The sequence below is a fragment of the Salvelinus namaycush genome, chromosome 1 (genome assembly GCF_016432855.1).
Source record: "Salvelinus namaycush isolate Seneca chromosome 1, SaNama_1.0, whole genome shotgun sequence".
Lineage (NCBI taxonomy): Eukaryota > Metazoa > Chordata > Actinopteri > Salmoniformes > Salmonidae > Salvelinus > Salvelinus namaycush.
This window is the reverse complement of record NC_052307.1, coordinates 83,007,004-83,024,850: the sequence shown is the minus strand read 5'-3', so window position 1 is coordinate 83,024,850 and position 17,847 is coordinate 83,007,004. Positions and strand designations below refer to the sequence as shown.

Below are 17,847 nucleotides of genomic sequence, written 5' to 3'. Positions count from 1 at the left end.
CTGATTGTATCTCTTATTCTCTGATATCTCAAATTTCAAGAGAGCTCACTCACCTTTGATAACAGACTGGCCAGAGTAGTCCCCCTGAAAACACATAGAACATACAGTATGTTCACATTAACACATAACCTTAGACAACCTAAGCAAGAGCTCGTATTATTATTATGTAAAACCCCATGATGATTTCATATGCTGTAACAGGGTTGGCATTTGGCTGTGGTCCCTCACCATGTGGCTCCTGAGCTGAACCTTGACAGTCTCTGGGGCCCGAGCCCCCTCCTCCCTGTCTTTGGCACTCAGTAAGAGCTTCAGCTGTTCCCTCTAATTCAGCACAAACACAACGTGGAGCTTTAGAGCAGATCAACAGCCTTGCAACTTTAGTTGCATTTGAGGACAATAACTTTCAGATGAATACAGCTATGGCATGGTATCCAATCAAATCTTTCCACATTCTCACAAAAACCCACACATCCACAAACAAACAGGCATGCTAATTCATCTCTCTAATCTATAGGTAAAACGTTCCATTTTTTCTTCCCACCCCAAACAATTGAGTTATGTGGCTGTCCTTACCTCTTTATGGATGCATTCCACTGTATGTTTTTCCTGCACAGGATATAGAGGATTACAAGTTAAGTATCAGAGGGTTTGACAAACAACTCATTACCATATATAGTGCCTGTCACCGTCCAAGTTTTTACGTTTTTCTTGAAGCACAAACTGTGTTTGATTCCCTTCTCAGTGACTTTCCGTGTTAGAGAGAAAGTAGTGTAGACAACTTCCTGTCTGTCTCTCTGTGTCTCTCTGTCTCTCTGTCTCTCTGTCTCTCTGTGTCTCTGTGTCTCTGTGTCTCTGTGTCTCTGTGTCTCTGTGTCTCTGTGTCTCTGTGTCTCTGTCTCTGTCTCTGTCTCTGTGTCTCTGTGTCTCTGTGTCTCTGTGTCTCTGTCTCTCTGTGTCTCTGTGTCTCTGTGTCTCTGTGTCTCTGTGTCTCTGTGTCTCTGTGTCTGTCTGTCTGTGTGTGTGTACCTGACTGAGCTGCTGCTGCAGTAGCTTGACCTTGTCCATCAGAGCCCTCTGCTCCAGGTGAAACTTCCTCAGAGTCTCCTGCTGGCTCTCGTTCTGTCTCTCCAGGTCCTGACAAACATCACACACCCTTAGAAGTCACAATCCATTTACAAGTCAAATCACACAAATCTCTAAGTAACCCGTCTCCAAGCCAGAACAGCCCATAGAGCAGGATCCTATCAAATGTTTAGCATGAGTCAGCTTGAAGTACATGTACACCCCCTGGGCAGGATGCTAGTCTGTCACAGGGCCTTAACGCGTCAGCATGTCTCGGTTCGGCTGGCGCCTAGCTGAACTCGGCAACCCGAACCAAACCAGAGTTGCTTGCATACTCCCTTAAAAGACATTCGCTTTAAAAATGAGAAAAACACAGCAATAGTACTGTTTGTCCATTTTGAGATGCCGTAGCCAGTATACACTTACTGAAAATAGTCCGAATTAATCTAAGATATCTGAAGAAATTCATTATGACGTTTTTGCCGAGAAGATCATAGTCGCACAATTTTACATCTAACTAAGATGTCTGATGCAATATTTCTCAATGAAAAAATGGGCATGAAAACGAGTCGTCTCTCATTGAAGAACCCCTACTGTTGACCAATCACCGACGAAGGGGCGTAGACCTCAACTCCGAACTTGGCTTGCCTCTAGAAAACATTTTGCGCCCGAACAGCCAAAAGAAACCCTCACCGAAGTCAAAACTAACAAAAACGGCACAAAATATAACATATGCACAAACTCTTCCCGAATTGTTTCAGCTGGGAAGCATACGGACGCCTTTACCCCCAATCCATCTTCTTAATGCTGAGTGCCAAGCAGAGCGGCATCAGGTCCATTTTTAGAGTCTCTGGTATGACTTGATCTGGGATCGAACCCCCAACCTTCCAATCTCAGGGCGGACAGTAACCGCTGAGTTGAAATCATCTATAGATCTGTTTAATTAGATCCAACAGTAAATACAAATTCACTAGTACCTTCAATTATCCTGGACATTGTAGAATCGTGTCACGCTGATGCTCAGGCCAGCCTATAGATTCCCCTACATACTGCTGGGTACATCTTGCTTAATGTCCTCATACATTCAGACTGGGTAATTACATCCCTGTCCATCACAAAGGACTACGAGGTCAAACTCAATGTAGCCGGCCTATCAAATTCAATATTGAATGTACGCAGAGAAAAACAATTGTACTCACCCTCACGTTGGCTTCGGCCTGTTCAGTCATCTCCACTGAGTGCTGTGGACACACAGGTTATCATTTAGCCATGATTGACCGGGGGGGGGGCTGATGGCTAGTGGTAGCAGAGTAAGAGATTTCCTTATATACAGTATCTCTGGTGGTAGTGATATTAGGGAATGAACTGCGATTATCCATCTCGTCACTAGGTGGCAGTAATGTCCAACTGAATGTCGGAGTGTGTGTCACTTGGCCTCCACAGGAAACAGTGTAAAACAGGGGTGTCAAACATACGGCCCGCGGGCCGGAACCGGCCCCCAAGGAGGTTCGATCAGGCCCGCAGGATAATTTGAAAGTGGAAAAAATGCATAAAAGACATGGAATTAATATTTTTAATTCGCTGCAATTCATGGATTATCCGCTAAGGGGCGCACTCTTTCCATCAGAGTAGAAGACAAGCCGCATCACTGAGACAGACTGAAAACAGCAGACGGTATCAATGCGCCATCTGCTGCTTGTTACGACGTTGTTAGGACCACGTCCTATTTATTTACAGAGATGCACGGAAAACCTTCGTGCTTGGTGTGTTTGCAACAAGTTTCGGTATTGAAGGAATATAATATTCGACGCCACTACGAGACTCATCACAGCGAAAAATATGACGGCTTGCAAGGACAACTGAGAAGAGATAAGATTAACGAATTGCTGGCGGGTCTGAGGAAACAGCAGTCAACTTTCATCCAGAGCCGAGAAGTCAGTGAAGCAGCGGTAAAAGCCAGCTACCTAATTGCTAGCGAAATAGCATTAGCATCGAAGCCGTATTCCGACGGTGACTTTGTTAAACGATGCATGATGAAGGCGGCTGAACTTGTATGTCCCGAGAAGCGACAAGCTTTTGCCAGTAAATTGTAAATTGCACATTTGTCTAAGGAAATATGAGGTGTTTCATGAAATGTTTTGTAAAAGGATAGTTCATTAAATTTCAATATTTTCCTAATGTTCTTGTGCTTCTTTACACCAAAACAAAGGAAAGACATGATATTTTGGTTATTTATAGCAGAGTATGGTATAATTTTAATGGTCCGGCCCACTTGACATCTCCCTAGGCCGTATGTGGCCCACGATGCGAAATGAGTTTGACACCCCTGGTGTAAAACATGACAACTCACTGTTTACCGTATGATAATACACCATTAAGCAAACAGCTTCAACACAACAGGGATTTTGTAAAAACACTTGTGACCGTCTCTATTCAAGATTCAATATTAAATCAATGAGTGGTGAATGTGGTCAGATTCAATATTAAATCAATGAGTGGTGAATGTAGTCAGATTCAATATTAAATCAATGAGTGGTGAATGTAGTCAGATTCAATATTAAATCAATGAGTGGTGAATGTGGTCAGATTCAATATTAAATCAATGAGTGGTGAATGTAGTCAGATTCAATATTAAATCAATGAGTGGTGAATGTGGTCAGATTCAATATTAAATCAATGAGTGGTGAATGTGGTCAGATTCAATAGAGCAGAAACTGAATTTAAGAAGTATTGTTGGGATCGGCTCGTTCAGAACTCACAGATACCGTCTATCGCTCCATGTATACAGAACACATGACCCAGGAAGTGCCTTGACGAGGAAGTGTTAACAGAATCAATAATAAAAACCCATCCTATTTGCTTGATGGAGCTCACGTCAAACCTTTGGTAAGCCTATGAGCCGGCTCACCATTTTCAACAATGGATTCACCCAGAGAAAATAACAGTTGAAATGTCAAGCGATTACTATACAGCTCAATAATAACAACTACAGTCTAATCAACAGCTCAAAAGGCAACATAGCAGGAAAGAGGCATTGCCCTAGGGTCTAGGAGATCTTTTCTGTGGAGATGTGTGTTGTTTTAAAGCTGATAGTTCATCTCCGTGCACAGAAATCAGTATGAAGGTTGGCAATTAAAGTGAGCGCTGCGTTGTTACCTGTCGCTTCTTCTGCTCCATCTTGGCAGCTTCTTTTGCTGTGGATACAATGAGAAACAATGAACGGGTCCGTTTACACACGTCAGAGCAGCCCGTCACTCATATCGTTCATGACTTCATCTATACAATGTGTTTTCTCATAACCAAGTCTTTCAGGAGACTGAGGAGAGAAGTTGAAATGAAGTGATACAAGGACAGTACTTTCACATGGGCATAAAGATTTTATGCAAAAAAAGCAATTATGCCAGAGTAATGATGATTAAAGGCTCGATGAGAAACCAATCTCAAATGAGCACTGAGCGTGAAAACAAACAACAGGTGTTGGAGAAATCCGATGAAGCCATCTAAAGCCGCCTCCCAGAAACCAAGGACATCAATTTGCCACAACAAGATAATTGTTAAGTAAGGTAAATGGCTGATGCTGCACAAGATACTAGGAGAACAAGCCATTCTAGTTTCTGACAAATGTAGACTAAAGAGCTAAAGAATGGAATTTGATTAGATGCAAATTACCTAGAGTGCTAGTTGAGTGGGCTCTTTACCTAGGGTTCTAGTTGAGTGGGCCCTTTACCTAGGGTTCTAGTTGAGAGGGCCCTTTACCTAGGTTTCTAGTTGAGAGGGCCCTTTACCTAGGGTTCTAGTTGAGAGGGCCCTTTACCTAGAGTTTAGTGGGCCCTTTACCTAGAGTTCTAGTTGAGTGGGCCCTTTACCTAGAGTTCTAGTTGAGTGGGCCCTTTACCTAGAGTTCTAGTTGAGTGGGCCCTTTACCTAGAGTTCTAGTTGAGAGGGCCCTTTACCTAGGGTTCTAGTTGAGTGGGCCCTTTACCTAGAGTTCTAGTTGAGTGGGCCCTTTACCTAGAGTTCTAGTTGAGTGGGCCCTTTACCTAGAGTTCTAGTTGAGTGGGCCCTTTACCTAGAGTTCTAGTTGAGAGGGCCCTTTACCTAGGTTTCTAGTTGAGAGGGCCCTTTACCTAGGGTTCTAGTTGAGTGGGCCCTTTACCTAGGGTTCTAGTTGAGTGGGCCCTTTACCTAGGGTTCTAGTTGAGAGGGCCCTTTACCTAGAGTTCTAGTTGAGTGGGCCCTTTACCTAGGTTTCTAGTTGAGAGGGCCCTTTACCTAGAGTTTAGTGGGCCCTTTACCTAGAGTTCTAGTTGAGTGGGCCCTTTACCTAGGTTTCTAGTTGAGTGGGCCCTTTACCTAGGTTTCTAGTTGAGAGGGCCCTTTACCTAGAGTTCTAGTTGAGAGGGCCCTTTACCTAGAGTTCTAGTTGAGTGGGCCCTTTACCTAGAGTTCTAGTTGAGTGGGCCCTTTACCTAGGTTTCTAGTTGAGTGGGCCCTTTACCTAGGTTTCTAGTTGAGTGGGCCCTTTACCTAGAGTTCTAGTTGAGTGGGCCCTTTACCTAGAGTTCTAGTTGAGAGGGCCCTTTACCTAGAGTTCTAGTTGAGTGGGCCCTTTACCTAGAGTTCTAGTTGAGTGGGCCCTTTACCTAGGGTTCTAGTTGAGTGGGCCCTTTACCTAGAGTTCTAGTTGAGTGGGCCCTTTACCTAGAGTTCTAGTTGAGTGGGCCCTTTACCTAGGTTTCTAGTTGAGAGGGCCCTTTACCTAGGTTTCTAGTTGAGCGGGCCCTTTACCTAGAGTTCTAGTTGAGTGGGCCCTTTACCTAGGGTTCTAGTTGAGTGGGCCCTTTACCTAGGTTTCTAGTTGAGTGGGCCCTTTACCTAGAGTTCTAGTTGAGTGGGCCCTTTACCTAGGGTTCTAGTTGAGAGGGCCCTTTACCTAGAGTTGAGTGGGCCCTTTACCTAGAGTTCTAGTTGAGTGGGCCCTTTACCTAGGTTTCTAGTTGAGAGGGCCCTTTACCTAGGTTTCTAGTTGAGAGGGCCCTTTACCTAGGTTTCTAGTTGAGAGGGCCCTTTACCTAGGTTTCTAGTTGAGAGGGCCCTTTACCTAGGTTTCTAGTTGAGTGGGCCCTTTACCTAGGTTTCTAGTTGAGAGGGCCCTTTACCTAGGGTTCTAGTTGAGAGGGCCCTTTACCTAGGGTTCTAGTTGAGAGGGCCCTTTACCTAGGTTTCTAGTTGAGTGGGCCCTTTACCTAGAGTTCTAGTTGAGTGGGCCCTTTACCTAGGTTTCTAGTTGAGTGGGCCCTTTACCTAGAGTTCTAGTTGAGAGGGCCCTTTACCTAGAGTTCTAGTTGAGAGGGCCCTTTACCTAGGGTTCTAGTTGAGTGGGCCCTTTACCTAGAGTTCTAGTTGAGTGGGCCCTTTACCTAGGTTTCTAGTTGAGAGGGCCCTTTACCTAGAGTTTAGTGGGCCCTTTACCTAGAGTTCTAGTTGAGTGGGCCCTTTACCTAGGGTTCTAGTTGAGAGGGCCCTTTACCTAGGGTTCTAGTTGAGAGGGCCCTTTACCTAGGTTTCTAGTTGAGAGGGCCCTTTACCTAGGTTTCTAGTTGAGAGGGCCCTTTACCTAGGGTTCTAGTTGAGTGGGCCCTTTACCTAGGGTTCTAGTTGAGTGGGCCCTTTACCTAGGGTTCTAGTTGAGAGGGCCCTTTACCTAGAGTTCTAGTTGAGTGGGCCCTTTACCTAGGTTTCTAGTTGAGAGGGCCCTTTACCTAGAGTTTAGTGGGCCCTTTACCTAGAGTTCTAGTTGAGTGGGCCCTTTACCTAGGGTTCTAGTTGAGTGGGCCCTTTACCTAGGTTTCTAGTTGAGTGGGCCCTTTACCTAGAGTTCTAGTTGAGTGGGCCCTTTACCTAGGGTTCTAGTTGAGAGGGCCCTTTACCTAGAGTTGAGTGGGCCCTTTACCTAGAGTTCTAGTTGAGTGGGCCCTTTACCTAGGTTTCTAGTTGAGAGGGCCCTTTACCTAGGTTTCTAGTTGAGAGGGCCCTTTACCTAGGTTTCTAGTTGAGAGGGCCCTTTACCTAGGTTTCTAGTTGAGAGGGCCCTTTACCTAGGTTTCTAGTTGAGTGGGCCCTTTACCTAGGTTTCTAGTTGAGAGGGCCCTTTACCTAGGGTTCTAGTTGAGAGGGCCCTTTACCTAGGGTTCTAGTTGAGCGGGCCCTTTACCTAGGGTTCTAGTTGAGCGGGCCCTTTACCTAGGTTTCTAGTTGAGTGGGCCCTTTACCTAGAGTTCTAGTTGAGTGGGCCCTTTACCTAGGTTTCTAGTTGAGTGGGCCCTTTACCTAGAGTTCTAGTTGAGAGGGCCCTTTACCTAGAGTTCTAGTTGAGAGGGCCCTTTACCTAGGGTTCTAGTTGAGTGGGCCCTTTACCTAGAGTTCTAGTTGAGTGGGCCCTTTACCTAGGTTTCTAGTTGAGAGGGCCCTTTACCTAGAGTTTAGTGGGCCCTTTACCTAGAGTTCTAGTTGAGTGGGCCCTTTACCTAGGGTTCTAGTTGAGAGGGCCCTTTACCTAGGGTTCTAGTTGAGAGGGCCCTTTACCTAGGTTTCTAGTTGAGAGGGCCCTTTACCTAGGTTTCTAGTTGAGAGGGCCCTTTACCTAGGGTTCTAGTTGAGTGGGCCCTTTACCTAGGGTTCTAGTTGAGTGGGCCCTTTACCTAGGGTTCTAGTTGAGAGGGCCCTTTACCTAGAGTTCTAGTTGAGTGGGCCCTTTACCTAGGTTTCTAGTTGAGAGGGCCCTTTACCTAGAGTTTAGTGGGCCCTTTACCTAGAGTTCTAGTTGAGTGGGCCCTTTACCTAGGTTTCTAGTTGAGTGGGCCCTTTACCTAGAGTTCTAGTTGAGTGGGCCCTTTACCTAGGTTTCTAGTTGAGTGGGCCCTTTACCTAGGGTTCTAGTTGAGTGGGCCCTTTACCTAGGTTTCTAGTTGAGTGGGCCCTTTACCTAGGTTTCTAGTTGAGTGGGCCCTTTACCTAGGGTTCTAGTTGAGTGGGCCCTTTACCTAGGGTTCTAGTTGAGTGGGCCCTTTACCTAGGGTTCTAGTTGAGTGGGCCCTTTACCTAGGGTTCTAGTTGAGTGGGCCCTTTACCTAGGTTTCTAGTTGAGTGGGCCCTTTACCTAGAGTTCTAGTTGAGTGGGCCCTTTACCTAGGGTTCTAGTTGAGTGGGCCCTTTACCTAGGGTTCTAGTTGAGTGGGCCCTTTACCTAGAGTTCTAGTTGAGTGGGCCCTTTACCTAGAGTTTAGTGGGCCCTTTACCTAGAGTTTAGTGGGCCTTGATAAAAGCATGGCTCTATACACAAAGTTCATGTGAAGGAGATCTGTTGGGGACATTTTATGCACTCTATTTCACATAGCCTTGATAAAAACACACATTAAAACACTCTGCAAAGCCACACGCCGCGCTGAATGAACAACCATAAATTCCCTCTGAAAGAAGAAAGCTGACACACTTGAACTCGGGTTACCTTCCCTAAAAGCACAATCCTATTTTTCACCTTTGCTGCAAATTTCCCAGAGGCCATTTCATTCTGTGTATAACTACTTTCTCTGCAGCATGACTTTTTAACCTGGTGCTTTTCAATAGACATGTTATTTTTACGCCTTGCTCTCTTTTTGATCTTCTGGGTGAATGGGTGTTTTCGGCAGTCTCCTGTGGTTTCTGTATTTCTGAGGCACCGGCTGAGTTACAGCTTACACTGCAGATAGAAACATCTCAGAACCTCTTCATTCTGGGCTAGCTGCTCCTGTCTCCCCCCTACTGAGGCTAAGAAAACATCAAGTTCTCATTTGAAAGATACAGGAAAACATCAAAACCTCCCTCTCCCTGCCAGGCACGGACGATGATTATAGTATTTGAAGTCGATAAAACACGTTTCACAGTTTTGAAAATTGCTGACAGTTTAAACAGGAAAATTAAATGTTAACTTTGTCCGCAGGGCAGCGCTCACACAGGGTGAAAAACACATCTACAGGAGTTCCTAGGGCATAGGTCATAGGTCCTACGGGTCAAATCGGGACACAGCCGTGCTCTGACCTTTGGTGACGTTGTCGAGGTAGGTCTTGAAAAGGCTGACCAGCTCCTGGTTTTTGCTGAGGCGGGCGTAGTGGAAACTGTCGTGGCCAAAGCTGTCCACGGCCGTCACGTCGGCGCCGCTCTTCAGAAGGACCTCCACCGCGTCCTTACAGGCATACTCACAGCCCAGGGTCAGAGCAGTCCTGGACACACGCACACCACACACAGACACACAGATATATGAATAATTGAATTGCATCCATAATGAAATGTATTGAAGAGTAGGCTACACAGCACAAAGTCTATAGAGGCCAGACAGATGCATCACTGACACATCAATACACACTGAAACTGAACCCCATCAATACACACTGTAACTGAACCCCATCAATACACACTGTAACTGAACCCCATCAATACACACTGTAACTGAACAACATCAATACACACTGTAACTGAACCCCATCAATACACACTGTAACTGAACAACATCAATACACACTGTAACTGGATAACATCAATACACACTGTAACTGAACCCCATCAATACACACTGTAACTGAACCCCATCAATACACACTGTAACTGAACCCCATCAATACACACTGTAACTGAACCCCATCAATACACACTGTAACTGAACCCCATCAATACACACTGTAACTGGATAACATCAATACACACTGTAACTGGATAACATCAATACACACTGTAACTGAACCCCATCAACACACACTGTAACTGAACCCCATCAATACACACTGTAACTGAACAACATCAATACACACTGTAACTGAACCCCATCAATACACACTGTAACTGGATAACATCAATACACACTAACTGAACCCCATCAATACACACTGTAACTGGATAACATCAATACACACTGTAACTGAACCCCATCAATACACACTGTAACTGAACCCCATCAATACACACTGTAACTGAACCCCATCAATACACACTGTAACTGAACCCCATCAATACACACTGTAACTGAACAATATCAATACACACTGTAACTAAACAACATCAATACACACTGTAACTGAACCCCATCAATACACACTGTGACTGAACCCCATCAATACACACTGTGACTGAACCCCATCAATACACACTGTAACTGAACAACATCAATACACACTGTAACTGAACCCCATCAATACACACTGTAACTGAACCCCATCAATACACACTGTAACTGGATAACATCAATACACACTGTAACTGAACCCCATCAATACACACTGTAACTGAACCCCATCAATACACACTGTAACTGAACCCCATCAATACACACTGTAACTGAACCCCATCAATACACACTGTAACTGAACCCCATCAATACACACTGTAACTGGATAACATCAATACACACTGTAACTGGATAACATCAATACACACTGTAACTGAACAACATCAATACACACTGTGACTGAACAACATCAATACACACTAACTGAACAACATCAATACACACTGTAACTGAACAACATCAATACACACTGTAACTGAACCCCATCAATACACACTAACTGAACAACATCAATACACACTGTGACTGAACCCCATCAATACACACTGTAACTGAACCCCATCAATACACACTGTAACTGAACCCCATCAATACACACTGTAACTGAACCCCATCAATACACACTGTAACTGAACCCCATCAATACACACTGTAACTGAACAACATCAATACACACTGTGACTGAACAACATCAATACACACTGTAACTGAACAACATCAATACACACTGTAACTGAACCCCATCAATACACACTGTAACTGAATAACATCAATACACACTGTAACTGGATAACATCAATACACACTGTAACTGAATAACATCAATACACACTGTAACTGAACCCCATCAATACACACTGTAACTGAATAACATCAATACACACTGTAACTGAACAACATCAATACACACTGTAACTGAACAAAATCAATACACACTGTAACTGAACCCCATCAATACACACTGTAACTGAACCCCATCAATACACACTGTAACTGAACCCCATCAATACACACTGTAACTGGATAACATCAATACACACTGTAACTGGATAACATCAATACACACTGTAACTGAACCCCATCAATACACACTGTAACTGAACCCCATCAATACACACTGTAACTGAACCCCATCAATACACACTGTAACTGAACCCCATCAATACACACTGTAACTGAACCCCATCAATACACACTGTAACTGGATAACATCAATACACACTGTAACTGAACCCCATCAATACACACTGTAACTGAACCCCATCAATACACACTGTAACTGAACCCCATCAATACACACTGTAAATGAAACCCATCAATACACACTGTAACTGAACCCCATCAATACACACTGTAACTGAACCCCATCAATACACACTGTAACTGAACCCCATCAATACACACTGTAACTGAACCCCATCAATACACACTGTAACTGAACCCCATCAATACACACTGTAACTGAACCCCATCAATACACACTGTAACTGAACCCCATCAATACACACTGTAACTGGATAACATCAATACACACTGTAACTGAACCCCATCAATACACACTGTAACTGGATAACATCAATACACACTGTAACTGGATAACATCAATACACACTGTAACTGAACCCCATCAATACACACTGTAACTGAACCCCATCAATACACACTGTAACTGAACAACATCAATACACACTGTAACTAAACAACATCAATACACACTGTAACTGAACCCCACCAATACACACTGTGACTGAACCCCATCAATACACAGTGACTGAACCCCATCAATACACACTGTAACTGAACAACATCAATACACACTGTAACTGAACAACATCAATACACACTGTAACTGAACCCCATCAATACACACTGTAACTGGATAACATCAATACACACTGTAACTGAATAACATCAATACACACTGTAACTGAATAACATCAATACACACTGTAACTGAACCCCATCAATACACACTGTAACTGAATAACATCAATACACACTGTAACTGAACAACATCAATACACACTGTAACTGAACAAAATCAATACACACTGTAACTGAACAAAATCAATACACACTGTAACTGAACCCCATCAATACACACTGTAACTGAACCCCATCAATACACACTGTAACTGGATAACATCAATACACACTGTAACTGGATAACATCAATACACACTGTAACTGGATAACATCAATACACACTGTAACTGAACCCCATCAATACACACTGTAACTGAACCCCATCAATACACACTGTAACTGAACCCCATCAATACACACTGTAACTGAACCCCATCAATACACACTAACTGAACCCCATCAATACACACTGTAACTGAACCCCATCAATACACACTGTAACTGAACCCCATCAATACACACTGTAACTGAACCCCATCAATACACACTGTAACTGAACAACATCAATACACACTGTGACTGAACCCCATCAATACACACTGTAACTGAACAACATCAATACACACTGTGCCTGAACCCCATCAATAGACACTGTAACTGAACAACATCAATACACACTGTAACTGAACCCCATCAATACACACTGTAACTGCATAACATCAATACACACTGTAACTGAACCCCATCAATACACACTAACTGGATAACATCAATACACACTGTAACTGAACCCATTCAATACACACTGTAACTGGATAACATCAATACACACTGTAACTGAACCCCATCAATACACACTGTAACTGAACCCCATCAATACACACTGTAACTGAACCCCATCAATACACACTGTAACTGAACCCCATCAATACACACTGTAACTGAATAACATCAATACACACTGTAACTGGATAACATCAATACACACTGTAACTGAATAACATCAATACACACTGTAACTGAACCCCATCAATGCACACTGTAACTGAATAACATCAATACACACTGTAACTGAACAACATCAATACACACTGTAACTGAACAAAATCAATACACACTGTAACTGAACAAAATCAATACACACTGTAACTGAACCCCATCAATACACACTGTAACTGAACCCCATCAATACACACTGTAACTGAACCCCATCAATACACACTGTAACTGGATAACATCAATACACACTGTAACTGGATAACATCAATACACACTGTAACTGAACCCCATCAATACACACTGTAACTGAACCCCATCAATACACACTGTAACTGAACCCCATCAATACACACTGTAACTGAACCCCATCAATACACACTGTAACTGAACAACATCAATACACACTGTAACTGAACCCCATCAATACACACTGTAACTGAACCCCATCAATACACACTGTAACTGAACAACATCAATACACACTGTAACTGAACAACATCAATACACACTGTGACTGAACCCCATCAATACACACTGTAACTGAACAACATCAATACACACTAACTGAACCCATTCAATACACACTGTAACTGGATAACATCAATACACACTGTAACTGAACCCCATCAATACACACTGTAACTGAACAACATCAATACACACTGTAACTGAACCCCATCAATACACACTGTAACTGAACCCCATCAATACACACTGTAACTGAACCCCATCAATACACACTGTAACTGGATAACATCAATACACACTGTAACTGGATAACATCAATACACACTGTAACTGAACCCCATCAATACACACTGTAACTGAACCCCATCAATACACACTGTAACTGAACCCCATCAATACACACTGTAACTGAACAACATCAATACACACTGTAACTGAACCCCATCAATACACACTGTAACTGGATAACATCAATACACACTGTAACTGAACCCCATCAATACACACTGTAACTGGATAACATCAATACACACTGTAACTGAACCCCATCAATACACACTGTAACTGAACCCCATCAATACACACTGTAACTGAACCCCATCAATACACACTGTAACTGAACAACATCAATACACACTGTAACTAAACAACATCAATACACACTGTAACTGAACCCCACCAATACACACTGTAACTGAACCCCATCAATACACACTGTGACTGAACCCCATCAATACACACTGTAACTGAACAACATCAATACACACTGTAACTGAACCCCATCAATACACACTGTAACTGAACCCCATCAATACACACTGTAACTGAATAACATCAATACACACTGTAACTGGATAACATCAATACACACTGTAACTGAATAACATCAATACACACTGTAACTGAACCCCATCAATACACACTGTAACTGAATAACATCAATACACACTGTAACTGAACAACATCAATACACACTGTAACTGAACAAAATCAATACACACTGTAACTGAACCCCATCAATACACACTGTAACTGAACCCCATCAATACACACTGTAACTGAACCCCATCAATACACACTGTAACTGAACCCCATCAATACACACTGTAACTGGATAACATCAATACACACTGTAACTGAACCCCATCAATACACACTGTAACTGAACCCCATCAATACACACTGTAACTGAACCCCATCAATACACACTGTAACTGAACCCCATCAATACACACTGTAACTGAACCCCATCAATACACACTGTAACTGAACCCCATCAATACACACTGTAACTGAACCCCATCAATACACACTGTAACTGAACCCCATCAATACACACTGTAACTGAACAACATCAATACACACTGTGACTGAACCCCATCAATACACACTGTAACTGAACAACATCAATACACACTGTTCCTGAACCCCATCAATAGACACTGTAACTGAACAACATCAATACACACTGTAACTGAACCCCATCAATACACACTGTAACTGGATAACATCAATACACACTGTAACTGAACCCCATCAATACACACTAACTGAACCCCATCAATACACACTGTAACTGAACCCCATCAATACACACTGTAACTGAACCCCATCAATACACACTGTAACTGAACCCCATCAATACACACTGTAACTGAACCCCATCAATACACACTGTAACTGAACCCCATCAATACACACTGTAACTGAACCCCATCAATACACACTGTAACTGGATAACATCAATACACACTGTAACTGAACCCCATCAATACACACTGTAACTGAACCCCATCAATACACACTGTAACTCAATAACATCAATACACACTGTAACTGAACCCCATCAATACACACTGTAACTGAACCCCATCAATACACACTGTAACTGAACCCCATCAATACACACTGTAACTGGATAACATCAATACACACTGTAACTGAACAACATCAATACACACTGTAACTGAACAACATCAATACACACTAACTGAACCCCATCAATACACACTGTAACTGAACCCCATCAATACACACTGTAACTGAACCCCACCAATACACACTGTAACTGAACAACATCAATACACACTGTAACTGAACAACATCAATACACACTGTAACTGAACCCCATCAATACACACTGTAACTGAACCCCATCAATAGACATTGTAACTGAACCCCATCAATACACACTGTAACTGAACCCCATCAATACACACTGTAACTGAACCCCATCAATACACACACTGTAACTGAACCCCATCAATACACACACTGTAACTGAACCCCATCAATACACACACTGTAACTGAACCCCATCAATACACACACTGTAACTGAACCCCATCAATACACACACTGTAACTGAACCCCATCAATACACACACTGTAACTGAACCCCATCAATACACACACTGTAACTGAACCCCATCAATACACACTGTAACTGAACCCCATCAATACACACTGTAACTGAACCCCATCAATACACACTGTAACTGAACCCCATCAATACACACTGTAACTGAACCCCATCAATACACACTGTAACTGAACCCCATCAATACACACACTGTAACTGAACCCCATCAATACACACTGTAACTGAACCCCACCAATACACACTGTAACTGAACCCCATCAATACACACTGTAACTGAACCCCATCAATACACACTGTAACTGAACAACATCAATACACACTGTAACTGAACAACATCAATACACACTGTAACTGAACCCCATCAATACACACTGTAACTGAACCCCATCAATACACACTGTAACTGAACCCCATCAATACACACTGTAACTGAACCCCATCAATACACACTGTAACTGGATAACATCAATACACACTGTAACTGAACCCCATCAATACACACTGTAACTGAACCCCATCAATACACACTGTAACTCAATAACATCAATACACACTGTAACTGAACCCCATCAATACACACTGTAACTGAACCCCATCAATACACACTGTAACTGAACCCCATCAATACACACTGTAACTGGATAACATCAATACACACTGTAACTGAACAACATCAATACACACTGTAACTGAACAACATCAATACACACTGTAACTGAACAACATCAATACACACTAACTGAACCCCATCAATACACACTGTAACTGAACCCCATCAATACACACTGTAACTGAACCCACCAATACACACTGTAACTGAACCACATCAATACACACTGTAACTGAACAACATCAATACACACTGTAACTGAACCCCATCAATAGACACTTGTAACTGAACCCCATCAATAGACACTGTAACTGAACCCCATCAATACACACTGTAACTGAACCCATCAATACACACTGTAACTGAACCCATCAATACACACACTGTAACTGAACCCATCAATACAACACTGTAACTGAACCCCATCAATACACACACTGTAACTGAACCCCATCAATACACACTGTAACTGAACCCCATCAATACACACACTGTAACTGAACCCATCAATACACACACTGTAACTGAACCCCATCAATACACACACTGTAACTGAACCCCATCAATACACACTGTAACTGAACCCCATCAATACACACTGTAACTGAACCCCATCAATACACACTGTAACTGAACCCCATCAATACACACTGTAACTGAACCCCATCAATACACACTGTAACTGAACCCCATCATTACACCACTGTAACTGAACCCCATCAATACACACTGTAACTGAACCCCATCAATACACACTGTAACTGAACCCCATCAATACACACTGTAACTGAACCCCATCAATACACACTGTAACTGAACCCCATCAATACACACTGTAACTGAACCCCATCAATACACACTGTAACTGAACCCCATCAATACACACACTGTAACTGAACCCATCAATACACACTGTAACTGAACCCCACCAATACACACTGTAACTGAACCCCATCAATACACACTGTAACTGAACCCCATCAATACACACTGTAACTGAACAACATCAATACACACTGTAACTGAACAACATCAATACACACTGTAACTGAACAACATCAATACACACTGTAACTGAACCCCATCAATACACACTGTAACTGAACCCCATCAATACACACACTGTAACTGAACCCCATCAATACACACACTGTAACTGAACCCCATCAATACACACTGTAACTGAACAACATCAATACACACTGTGACTGAACCCCATCAATACACACTGTTCCTGAACCCCATCAATAGACACTGTTCCTGAACCCCATCAATAGACACTGTAACTGAACAACATCAATACACACTGTAACTGAACCCCATCAATACACACTGTAACTGATAACATCAATACATCACCTG

At 42.8% G+C, this 17,847-nt stretch overlaps 1 protein-coding gene across 1 annotated transcript in view; it reads right to left on the bottom strand.

Moving 5' to 3' along the window:
* Positions 1–17,847, bottom strand: part of LOC120053354 (uveal autoantigen with coiled-coil domains and ankyrin repeats-like) — a 147,098-nt gene that overhangs the window by 11,810 nt on the left and 117,441 nt on the right. The window contains exons 4-10 of the mRNA XM_039000480.1: positions 9,139–9,320; positions 4,219–4,256; positions 2,262–2,303; positions 1,027–1,134; positions 574–606; positions 229–321; positions 54–84 (exon numbers count right to left, since the gene is read on the bottom strand). Of these exons, the coding sequence (XP_038856408.1) occupies positions 54–84; positions 229–321; positions 574–606; positions 1,027–1,134; positions 2,262–2,303; positions 4,219–4,256; positions 9,139–9,320 (527 nt within the window). The remainder of the gene's footprint in view (positions 1–53; positions 85–228; positions 322–573; positions 607–1,026; positions 1,135–2,261; positions 2,304–4,218; positions 4,257–9,138; positions 9,321–17,847) is intronic.